Source organism: Nematolebias whitei, chromosome 16 (assembly GCF_014905685.2).
Source record: "Nematolebias whitei isolate Nwh7 chromosome 16, NemWhi1, whole genome shotgun sequence".
Taxonomy (NCBI): Eukaryota; Metazoa; Chordata; class Actinopteri; order Cyprinodontiformes; family Rivulidae; genus Nematolebias; species Nematolebias whitei.
Window position 1 is genome coordinate 132,007 of NC_056513.1, and position 13,118 is coordinate 145,124.

The 13,118-nt window shown below is 39.6% G+C and overlaps 1 protein-coding gene across 1 annotated transcript in view; it reads left to right on the top strand.

The window, feature by feature from the left end:
* LOC119422987 (potassium voltage-gated channel subfamily H member 1-like) overlaps nt 1-13,118 on the top strand; it is a 69,235-nt gene that overhangs the window by 45,083 nt on the left and 11,034 nt on the right. Inside the window, exon 8 of the mRNA XM_037690398.1 lies at nt 2,558-2,757. Coding sequence (XP_037546326.1) covers nt 2,558-2,757 — 200 coding nt within the window. The remainder of the gene's footprint in view (nt 1-2,557; nt 2,758-13,118) is intronic.

Genomic DNA, 13,118 nt, shown 5'->3' on the forward strand with positions numbered 1-13,118 from the left:
GTGCTCTTCTTTGGCCTTCAAGGCCTCAATAGTAAAATTGGTCTGTCTCACCCGTTCATTCAGCAGCTGGGTCTGTGCCTTCTGAAGGATCTTGCTTGCCCGATGCCCGCTGACCGAAGATTTTAGTTCCAGGCTTTTGGGAATGATGCCACTTTGTCGACATCTGAGGTTGAATCGCAAATGGTTCCTGTAGTCTGCCCTCTTCCTTGCTATCCTGATGCATGCTCAATAATCCAGGTAGAAAAATCTAAAAAAGTTAAATCTGGTCCTCTGGACATTCAAAAAAAACAAAACAAAGCAAATCAACAAAAAATTGTAGAAACGTTTCGTCTCTCATCCGAGAGACTTCCTCAGTCTGAGGTGCTGTATTCAGCTCAGTCTCTTAAATAGCACCGTCTCAGGGTGGATCAACCAGTTTTGCTGCTGACAACCAAAACCAGCTGATCACATGCTCAAGAAGGACCATCAGCCTAACAATGGATCATTAGCACACTGATGGCTGTTTACTATTCACAGAGGGCTGAGTGATACTAGCAATCACAACATTGTAAGAGGGGGACAATTGAACACAACAGAGTAGTTCAAAACTCGAATAATTAGCTGAACCATGGAGCTGTCTGGAGTGCAAATGTTTCTTAAAAACAGCCAATAATCCTCCACCACGACCAGTTGTCCTTGGCGCATTGCAAAACGAACAATCCGGAGGTAGTAATTCCAGAAAAACACTGAACTCACCAGGGCAGATCTAAGTCTCAGTGATGAAAAGAAAGTCCAGTCGGTTGCAGCAGAAAAAGTCGTTCAAAATAAAAGTTTTATTAGCCAGAGATCTGGCATTTATCAGGGCCATCCTCGTAGAATCCACCACAGGAGGAGATGGTTGCAGTGACCTGTCCAGGGGCCTCAGATTTGCAGAGATAGATGCGCGCCTCCGGCAGGAAACCCAGCCGCGCACGGGCCCAGTGTGATGATGGGACCCTGACAGCGGGACCAGACAGCGCGCCACAGGATCTGTACAGCGCCAGGAGCAGAGGTGGAAACGCTCACCATCAGCTGGAGAGGATGTTTCAGAGGCAGCAAGTAGGGCTTTCAGTTTTACCAGCCGGCCAGCGCGTTTTCCACGGCGTCTGGAGCGACGTCTCCGGGGAGGCAGGTGCGCGCCTCGCTGCAGGTAAGCAGGCACGTCCGCCAGCAGCGGGAGGACAGGGGGGGGGGGGGGTCCAGAGTTACGCTTGTATTGATCAAAATAAGCGACATTGGTGCCACAAGGTCAAAGATCCAAAAGTTGTTTTCGTTCATACACCAGCAGAGTGTTGATGTCACAGATGAGAAATGAAAAAAAAAAAAAATAAAAATTTGAACACCATCAGCAGAGGTGGATTGTAAGCCATGTACACAGGCGCCATCTTACTGGAAGTGAGAGAGTGAGATGGTTAAAGGAGAAGGCAGAGAATCCTACATTTTTTTCTCTTTGGCTTTTAACTCAACTTAAAAACAGTAAAACCAACATTTCAAGCTATTTGTTTTATTGTTTTTACCATTTGCTGTTTTATGATTTGGTAGTTCATTACTTTTATAGTATCTGTTGAGTTTATAGTTTTTTTATGCTTGTATGTGTTAGTGTACAGCACTTGGGCCAAGTGTTTTAAAGTGCTTTATAAATAAAGTTGTATTTTATTGTGTTGTATCTGTTAAGTTCCTGGCAAAAACCAATGCAGACATGTTTGTTTTTAGTATTCTACACCACCTTACACTCAAGCTGTTTTTCTCTACTTTCCCTTTTAATTATTTTTTATTTACCATTTTCTTTTCTTTGTTAAAATTTGTATGCATCCTTTATGATTGTCTATTGTTGTTGCCGTTGTCCACCGTTATCACTGTTAAAAATCAGGTCTCTCTTGTAAATGAGTCCCTGAGGCTCAATGGGATTAACATGTATAAATAAAGGTTGAATGAATTTATATTTAAAAAAAAACTTTATTCAGTATACTTGTGAAAAGCTGAACATTCTAAAAAGAATTCTAAAAAGGTTAAGTCAGGTCCTCTGGATGGGTTAAAAAAAAGTTGTAGAAACGTTTCGTCTTTCATCTGAAAGACTTCTTCAGTCTGAGGAGCTGTATTCAGCTCAGTCTTATAAATAGCACCTTCTCATAGTGGATCAGCCTGTTTGTTGTTGACATTCAAAACTGTCTGTTCACATGATCAAGGAGGACCATCAGCCTAACAATGGATTGTTAGCACCCTGATGGCTGCTTGCTATTTACAGGGGCTGAGTGATACTAGCAATAACAGCATTGTAAGAGGGGGACTGTTGATCACTGAGGCCTCTTCCCATTTAATGACGGACTGTTTCTTTTTACAAAGATGGATTCCTAAAAATAATTAGTTTTGAAAATGCCTTTTGCCTTCTTTTGAAAATATGTTGGTTTAGCTGAAGTGGTTGACCACTACACAATAATAAAACATAACTGACATTCAAAATGTGCTGTACTTGGAAATTATAGTTTTGTTTATTTTTGTGGACAAATAAAAGCAGTCTTTCTCTGTTTTTTTTTTACAGCATTGCTGTATGCCACTATCTTCGGTAATGTCACCACCATCTTTCAGCAGATGTATGCCAACACCAATCATTATCATGAGATGCTCAACAGCGTGCGAGACTTTCTCAAACTCTACCAAGTCCCTAAAGGACTCCGTGAGCGAGTAATGGATTACATTGTATCCACTTGGTCCATGACCAGAGGCATCAACACTGACGAGGTAAAACATATTTCATTCCTCCTCTGATTTTTTTTTTTTTGATATTTTAAATCTTTACAACACAACATAACACAACTCAAACAACAACATAACATAACAACACAGACCCAATGTACCACATCAAACACAGGAGAATGAAGGGGAAGAAAAACAAAAAGACAAAGCAAAAATATATTACGCTAAACAAATCCTTGCAGCATAATAGCTGAGATTTCAGGTTCAACAAATCCAAACACGGCTCCCATACCTTGAGGAAAAAGTCTGTCCTATAGTGCAAAATGCATGTCAAATATTCTAATGACACTAAGGCTCTATTTATACGGACACGATGGGGGGAAATATAGTTTTTTTCATATGTTAATTAGAGGAAAAGATTTGCGTTGACACGGTCGGATTTTGGGTTTACATGCATCCGGAGGATTCCCCCCTGCCCTCCCGAATCTGCTGTAGTTACCATGCCAGGTCATTAGATGGCGCTGTGAATTTTGTACCTTCACCTAATGCGCATGCGTACTGCCTCGGCACGCTGTTTTCGTCTGGGCTAATCAGCTAACAACAACATAACAACAAGTTAAAGCTGGATTCTGGCTGGATTTTGCATACGAGTCGATAGATTTGACGCCAAGCGGGACCGCTTCGTCTAACAGCTCCACACCGGTCGCTGAGTGGACCAGAACCGAGTCGACGATGTCGGACTTTATTCCGTGATTATCAGTAGCTGATTTACTGCAGTTAAATCACATGTTCTTAATAATGTTTGCTTGTGTTTACCTTGGTTACAAAACAACCAAATGAGTTTTTATTTTTCTTGAAAGAAGAAGGAGCCGTCCTTCCACCAGGCGAACCAGTTCTGAACGAGGCTCGGCCCAGATGAACTGCAGGAAGACGTCGAAGACAGATGTTGGATGAACTATTTATTTAAAATTCCCCTCAGTTCTTTTATTCAATCCATTGAATATTTTAAGTTTCATTAATCAAAGGAGTGACAGCCTGAACGAGCCAGATGGACAACGTGGGACATCCAGGATGAAAACATAGGAAGAGTCCAGTTCATTAATACAGTTTACAGTTAACTTGTTTTTAATCGTGTGTTCAGTTTAATTATCAGTGTTTGTGTGACATACAGTTTGTGGTGTTGAATAAATAAATACAATAAAAATTAAACCTGAAGTCTTCATTTACAAATTTAATAACATGCAATATGTTTAGCATAATTTTAATCACATAATTTGAATTACATAATGTCCAGATAGCTTCATTATATATCTCAAACTTAAGATAAATACTGTTTATTATTATTAAACTTATTATTTAGCACATAGTATGTTCTAGTGCAGCGCGACATGTACGTGTGCCTTGATCAGATTGTCTCTTGCAACACAGACGTTGGTCACATCACCTGGAATCTGACGTAGATTAACTACGAGATTAAAAATATATTCCATCAGTCATAGTTCAGAAAGCAGTGTGTCCGCCGCCGTTGATAGAAATATAGCGTCGGTCCGCGCGTGCGTGTGTGCATGTGGTTTAACACAAAGCCTCAGCGGGAGATGTTTACATTATCAGCAGGCGGTCAACGAAAAACCTCCACTCTGGAAGGTGGATTCAGAAACCTCCGGATTCAAAGAGGGGGGCCACTGGTGTCGTGTAAATGATCAGCAGAACCGCAGAGAGAACGCTTCGGATGCACTCAAAATATGCACTGTGTAAATGGCCCCCAAGTCCTGTAGTATCCTTTTCCAGCCTTTAATAGTAGGTCCTCTTGCACTAGTCCATTGTAGCAGAATATTTTTCCTTGCCGCCAACGTAAGTATGCAATATAGTCTTTTTTTACCGTTCGAGATAACATTTTTATCCAGCAGCCCTAAAAGTAAAGACAGAGGATTCATTTGTACAGATATTCCTAATATTTTCTGTATCTCACAAATTATATCAGAGCAATATTTTTGCAACGGCAAACACTACCAAGAACAATGAGTCAAAGTCCCTATTTCTGACTTGACACAAGGGAGAGATCAGAACCAAAATAATGTCTGCGGTTTGGAGAAATATCCATCCTATGAAGAATTTTAAGTTGTATTGATTTCATTTTATTGCACACAGAGATGTAGCATATTTCCAAATCTTACTCCAATCTTCATCATTGATGGGCACTGACAATTCATGCTCCCAAGTGTCCCTCAATGTGTGTAAAGAGGCCATACAGGCAGAGGATAATACCTTGTATAACATGTTTATAGACATCATCGTATTTTACAGAAATAATGCTCTTTCAACTGATGAGACTACCAGATTTCCTGCCAAAATTGTATTATGCTGAATATAAAGGCTTAATTGCAAATAACGAAAAAGGTCTTGTCTGGGGAGATTATATTTCACCGATAATTGTGCAAATGACATCAGCATGTTATATAAAAAAAAAATCACCTTTCAACATGACAATACCTCTATCTCCCCAGACACTGAAATCCTTATCGGTCAGTCCAGGCTTAAAGTCAAGATTATTCACTATGGGGTGAAAAGTTTTGTGGTCTTAGATCTCCCTTCTAGACTACGTACCAAACGCCAACTGTATTTGGTATAATAGGATTACTAGTACTCCGCCTCACATCAATAATCTTGTTAAAAAAACAACAGAGATCTCAAATTATATAATGCAAGAGAAGTTTCAATATCCAACCAGAGTATGAATCATTTTTAATCCAATCATGGAAATATACAAGGTGACAAGATGGCTGATAGACTAATATTTTGCATATCCAGACCACCCACACAGCTTGTTAGCTGTAAAGTTGACATCTTAAGTTTGGGTCTGTGCTTACTCCATATTAAAGAGCTCAGCCAGCCCTCAATGAGTTTAATCACCTTATGTAAAAACACTATTGGGATCATCCTTATAGGGTATAATAGTTGAGGCAATATCTTCATCTTGATCAGCGATATACAACCAAGCCATGATAAGGGTAAGGAATTCCACCTATCCAAGTCATGTTTAATTTTATTAAATAGAGGACAAAAATTTGTTTTATACATCTCTTGAATCTCGGAGTAATGAAAATGCCCAAATATTCAAACCTGATAATGCCGCTGCCTTGTTCCAGAGAACCAATAAAATTGCAGCAGCTTCTCCTGGCGAGTGAAATCTGTGCCGTTTCCTCATCCACTTTAACTCGAAGAGTTGCCGGACACAGTAGAGAATAATCCACATTAATTTTTCTCAGTCAAACTTTCAAACCATCAAATGCTTTACGCCTCTGCACCACCTCAGCAGAGTAGTTGTTGATAAAGGAAATACTCAAACTCACCCATGCAGAGTTCTCCTGATCCAGCCATTGGGATCCAATGCGCCTGGCCGCATCCATCACCCAACATTTGTCTGTGAAGTTATGAAACTTTAGAACAGGCCTCAGACGCTGGTGTGAATCTGGTCTTGGCATTAATGATCTGTGAGCCTCCTTCACTCCTCCTCCTCCATCAATTGGAGGAAGAATCAGTTTTGTTGTGCGTTTCCTTGACTGATGAAGCCTTCCGGATTGAAGGCTAAACGTTTCAGCACAAAAAAAAAAGAAACTGTCCAGATGACCTGACTGAAAAATGTTGGATTTTATACCTGGATTATTGAGCATGGACTTTGTTGTTTTCAACCAGTTTGACAAGACTGTCAACAAGGAAGAGGGCCGGCAATGGAGGAGGGGCGTACCAAAGAGACCATCTAATCACAAGCAGAACTGGTTTGTTCCACTTTGGAGTAAGCTGTTGGAGGAAGAATCAGTTTTATTGTGTTTACTTGACTGATGAAGCCTTCTGGATCGAAGGTGAAACCTTTCAGCACAAAAAAAGAAACTGTCCAGATAACATGACTGAAAAATGTTGTATCTGTGTAACAGTTATAGTCCAGAAATTGAATGTCCATATAACAAGAACAATCCATGAAGATTGTTGTAGTCCATAAATTGAAGATGAAGTGAGTATGTATGAATGAAAATGGAGGGGAGAAAAACAACTGGGCTCAGCAGCATCCTACTAGACCTGCAGGGCCCAATTCTGAATTTTGGTGAAGGTTTCTTTCACTTCAGGTGTAGTAGCTCACCATTAATTGACCCAACAGGGTGCACCTGGCCTTAATTTAATAAATAGAACCCATAATTTAGTTACTATTCATAACTAAGTTTGTTTCATATGTACACATTTAATCATTACAAAATATACTTTCAAATAATCCCATATTTACACACATCAATATTTGAATAAAGTTAAACAAACATATCCTGATGCATGCTCAATAATCCAGGTAGAAAAATCTAAAAAAGTTAAATCTGGTCCTCTGGACATTCAAAAAAACAAAACAAAGCAAATCAACAAAAAATGTAGAAACGTTTCGTCTCTCATCCAAGAGACTTCCTCAGTCTGAGGAGCTGTATTCAGCTCAGTCTCTTAAATAGCACCTTCTCAGAGTGGATCAACCAGTTTTGCTGCTGACAACCAAAACCAGCTGATCACATGCTCAAGAAGGACCATCAGCCTAACAATGGATCATTAGCACCTGATGGCTGTTTACTGTTCACAGAGGGCTGAGTGATACTAGCAATCACAGCATTGTAAGAGGGGGACAGTTGAACCTGGAGGCTCCGCCCCTGTTTAACAATGGACGATTTCTTTTCACAAAGATGGCCTCCTTTACTCCTCTCTCAAACCATCGTTCCTCTCTGTCCAGGATGTGAACATCTTCATCCTTGAAAGAGTGACCTCTGGCCTGGAGATGAGTGTAGACCGCAGAGTCCTGGCCTGATGATGTTGATCTTCTGTGCTGGGCCATCCTTTTGGCCAGTGGCTGTTTAGTTTCCCCGATGTAAGACTGATCACAGCCCTCCTGACACTGAACAGCATACACAACATTACTCTGTTTGTGCCGGGGGACTGGATCTTTGGGATGAACCAATCTTTGCCGTAATGTATTTTGGGGTTTAAAAGCCACTGGGACGTTATGTTTAGAAAATAAACGTCTCAGTTTCTCTGATACTCCCTCAACATATGGAATGACCACTGGTCTGGGTCTGGGTTCCTCCTTTTCACCTGTTGGCTGACTGGAGTCCTGTTTGGGTTTCTTCTCTGCTTTCAGGAAGGCCCAGTTAGGATATCCACATTGCTCTAGAGCCTGTCTTGTGTGAGATTTCTCCTTCTGCCTGGCTCCTGAGCTAGTGCTTCTTGAGCATGTGATCAGCTGGTTTTGGTTGTCAGCAGCAAAACTGGTTGATCCACTCTGAGACGGTGTTATTTAAGAGACTGAGCTGAATACAGCATCTCAGACTGAGGAAGTCTCTCGGATGAGAGACGAAACGTTTCTACATTTTTTGTTGATTTGCTTTGTTTTGTTTTTTTGAATGTCCAAAGGACCAGATTTAACTTTTTTAGATTAAACAAACATACTTTAAGGCATATAAATAAATATGCATGCATTTCAAATCATTTACAAACATCCCATACATTTTACATTCAGTATCTAAATGAACTGAATGCATAACACAATATGACGTTTGCACTCTAATTCAATAGAAGGCTATTAAAACAGCCCCCACATCAAACAAAAACAAATAAAGCAATGAAGACAATAGTGGTAAATACAAAACTAATGTTAATAGCATCAGGTTAGCAAACCATTGCATTAAAATACACCACTATAATGGCTAATAGCAACATGGTAGCAGTATAAAGAAACTGACTCACCAATTCCATGCTACATTCCAACATTACCATGATGCCAGACAGCCTCCAAAAACAGTGGTAGTTGCCACCTCAAACATACAGTCTCATGCACTTAAGTCAAAATTGCATTTACTATGCAACTTTAGGCAAATAAGCAGTCATTATAGACAGACCAAACTAAGGATGGGGCCGATCCGATCCGGTATCGGCCTCAGAAAGCAGCATAATTTACATATCGGATTTTTCCTATCCAACCTGCAGAGATTTCTGATCCATGATGCATGTCTGTGTCTGCTGAAACATCTCCACATGTACATTACACTAAACACTGCAAGACAGCAACATGCCTGTATGTCTGCAGAGTCGCTGTACTGAGAGGAGGAAGCTAGGTCGCGACCTACAATGCATTAAACTTAATAAACATTTGAAAAAGCACCACATTAAAGAGCACAAGGATTGTTTAGCCAGGCACCATAGTAAAGTTAGTTTTATGTTGGACGTTCGAGCTCCATGGCTTCAGTGGTGTGTTCCTCTCATTCAGTTCGAAGCAGGCAGTCTGATTTCGGACAGCCGTGCTCCGTCTGCCCGTTTCAGAAGAGGAGCAGACTGAACGCAGCTTACTGAAATCAGACTGCTTTGCAGCTTGATTGAATACTTGCAGCCAAGATATAGTTTACGTTTACCCTCCAGGAGATATTTATCAGTACAACAGTAGACAATCATAAAAAAAGCACATGAATTGAAAAACAAAAGGAAATGATATAAAAAAATGACAAAATACAGCTACATTATAAAGCGATGTAAAATACTAAAAACAGGAACATATTTGTGTTGGTTTTTTGCCATGAACTTAGCTGTTGTTTAAATCCATTTAATCACTTTAATATCCATTTTAAAGCTATGAATAAAAAAACATGTTTTGTGTTGGCAGGATTTAATTATAACTTTGAAACTTAGCCAACATTAATAAAATGTACCTCAAGTTGCCTTTTTGGACATGCATGTATATATTTGGACAAATTGTACTTGCCTGTAGAGGAGATTATTACAGCCTCATAAAATCATAAAATGATGATATCGGTAAGTATCATTATCGGCCGATATTAAGATTTATGTATCAGGATCGAAAGGAACCAAAAAAGTGGATTGGTGCATTCCTAGACCAAACACAGCTTCTCCAGCAGCTTCTCCCCCTCACACTCTTGATTAGTCTAAAGCCACAGCAGCTTGTAGCATAACTTCTTCACCGTCATATGACCAATGGTGTGTTCAAGTAACTTGGAGAGTGGGAAAATAGTTTTTTAATCTGGGTTACACCCTCCCCCTGTTAAAGCTATGTACGTCCCCGCAGCATTTCAGATCACTAGACAACATACCATACCATTTTATTTATAGAGCACTTAAAAAAGCTATAAGGCCAACCAAAGTGCTGTACAGACAGAACAACAGACAACACACGAAGCAATATAGCATTGAAATGGACCTCTGTACCGGAGTTGATCTAGCTTCTGCAAAGGTAACGAGTCGTCACGCACCGAGTGTACCGGGGCTGAGCTGGGGTCGGATGAAGGGTGCCATTCCTGGTCAACACACTTTCCTTCGTCCATCTAAATCAGACCTGGGCATTGTACTGCCCCAGGGCCACATGCAGCCCTTTGGTTGTCTCTGACCGGCCCCCGTAAAGGGAATTACAAAATACATATGTAAACAAATGAAGTTAACCAAATCCAGATATAGATCCTCTCTCACTGATGATGTCAGCTTTGCTTCACATCTCCACCTCAGACCTTCAACCTGACTTTAACATTTCCATTAAAGCCCAACAGAGACTAAACTTCTCTCACTAAACAAGAAAAAAGAACTGAAAAACACCAAATGAGATTTTTAGACTACAAATGTAGGCACGTAAAGAACCGGGACTCGAAATCACAGTTCAGTGACGATCACTATTATATGATGTTTCATAATATTTGGAGTACAAAGACAATGATATATTTACAAAGATAAGAACTTTTTCCAGCAGTATATAAAACTCAAAATGAGTTTTGGGGTGAATGTGACTGAAAATGATAATTAATATAACGTCACAAATGGTAAAAATGTTAACAGTTTACCATTGTACTGGGAAATTTAATTGAATAAATGACTTTTTTTGTAAGGAAACCTCGCTTTTTCGTTGCTTAATCATAACAAATACTCTTACCAGCTTGTTAAAACAGTGCTATGTACTGCTTTTAATAATGAAATACTATTATTATGCAGTATTGAGTTAAGTTGAAATCAGGTCTCTCTTGTAAATGAGTCCTCGAGGCTCAATGGGATTTACCTGTCTAAATAAAGGTTGAATGAAAAAGTCATTTGTGCCAGCCCTCCACAATATTTGTTGTTTCTCATGTGGCCCCATGGAAAAAATAATTGCCCACCCCTGATCTAAATCCTCCTCTTTAAACCTCTAAATCTCTCCTCTTGTAAACTCTTCTATTTTGCCAGTAGTCTAGATGCCATCTTCAATGTTCTGTTGTCTTATTAAGTAAAACGTGCCAAGTTTTATTAATCAGAACCAGATCAGCTAATCAAGTGTACAATGTTTTGATGTTAAATTTTGATTCTGTTCAATAAATGACCACATTTATTCTGATGGGTCAAAGGAAATTAACGTCTCACGTCAATGATTAAACTATCCACGCACAGTTGCCTCGGTCACATGGCTGTAATTTAATTCGAAAAAGAGAGAACCCGTTTATTTAAATATATTGTAGTCAAGGGCAGCTAACCTAGCCCTTAGCACGCTACATAATTTAATTCATTTATTTATTCATTTAAATGAAACAAAAATAAAAAAAAAAAGTCAAAAAGAAAACATTGAATGAAAAGAGTGCAGAAAGAAGGAAAAAATCTTATATCTGCCCTTTATAAAATATAAAACAACTTTAAACAATCACTTAAATTAATCACTTTAATATCCACTTCTCAACTCAACTCAACTTTATTTTGGTAAATTAGCATTACAGAAAAAGGAAAACAATATAGACTACATTTTGACAAATCAATAATTTACCAAAAAAGGAATAGGCTGAAGCCGAGGCTTATACTTGCCTACCCTGTTCATAGACTCAGCAGTCTTCAATAATAAAATATATCTACTGTCCATATATATACATACATTACATATACACATATCTATATAAAAATATGTCTGTGTATATGTATAAGCATACTTACATTACATACATACATTGTTAAACACTACATATATACATCTACATAACAGTATAAGCTTTTATAATTTTACCTTTTATGGACCTTTTAAAGCTCAACAAAAAAGCACATAATTTGAGTTCATCATTCAATTCATTCCACAATTTCACACCGACAACTGAAATGCATCTAGATTTTACTTTACTTTTCTTTACTTTCTGTACTTTAAAGCTAGGAATAAAAAGAAACATGTTTTGTGTTAGCAGAATTTAATTCTAACTTTAAAACTTATCAAACATTAATAAAACTTACCTCAAGTTGCCTTTTTGGACATGCATGCATATATTTGTACAAATTGTACTTGAGAGGAGATTATTACAGCCTCATATAAAATCAGTGATGATCATGATATCGGAACTGGAACGGTATCGGCCGATACTCAGATCTAGGTATCGGGATCGGATCGGAATTTCAAAAAGTGCATCGGTGCATCCCTAGCCAAAACTGGTGTAATGTGCTCTCTTTTGCCTGCACTGGTTAAAAATGGGGCTGCTGCATTCTGGACCAGTTGTAGTCATGCAATGGAGGTCTGACTGATACCAAACAGGAGTGAATTGCAGTAATCAAGCCTAGATGTAATGAATGCATGTATTACTGTCTCCAGGTTCTTTTTGGATAATATGGGCTTCAGTTTAGACAGCTGCCTCAGTTGGAAGAAACATGATTTAACGATCATGTTTACATGATTGTTAAGTTTCAGGGAAGGGTCCATTATCACTCCCAGTTTAGTGACTTTGTTTTTCTGACAGGGATAGAGTGGAAAGGTCGATGCAGTTGTTTGTGATCGTGTCATTGGGAGGGAACAACATGACAACAACATTGGTCAGCAGAGCAGCAGGTTTGCATAAAATGGAGGTGCAGTGATTAGGAGCAGAGACAAGCAGGGGTAAGGACGCACAAAGAAACCAGCTAAACTGGTTGGGCATAGTGGATCATGCCCAGTAGGAGGGTGGAGTCGTCCGGGTCTGGTGTCGAGGGCGGAGGTCCGAGCGTTGGAAGTCGCTGGAGGTCGAGTTCGCCATGGGACACTGAACTCCGGGAGGAATGAGTGCCGGGAGAGGTCAAGGCCATAGAGGGACACCGGGCTCGGGGAGGAACGAGTGTCGGGAGATCACTGCAGATCAAGACCACCTAGGAACGCCGTGCAGAGGGCGAGAGGACCACAGCCCCTTTCAGCTCAGACTCTGCTTCTTTTTCCCCTCAGACTGCTAATGACCATGATACCCTTTTAATCTTTTTATTTGACAGAATTTGGCTGTTTTTTTTTTACATTTGGACTGCTGCAGCATTTTCCATGTGTTGTAATAAATTATTGTAAACCTCTGCTGGCCGTTTTGTGAAATACTGCTCACTTGCCACCATCATCCCAGTCCCAAAAAGCTCTACAGTGACTGGTCTGA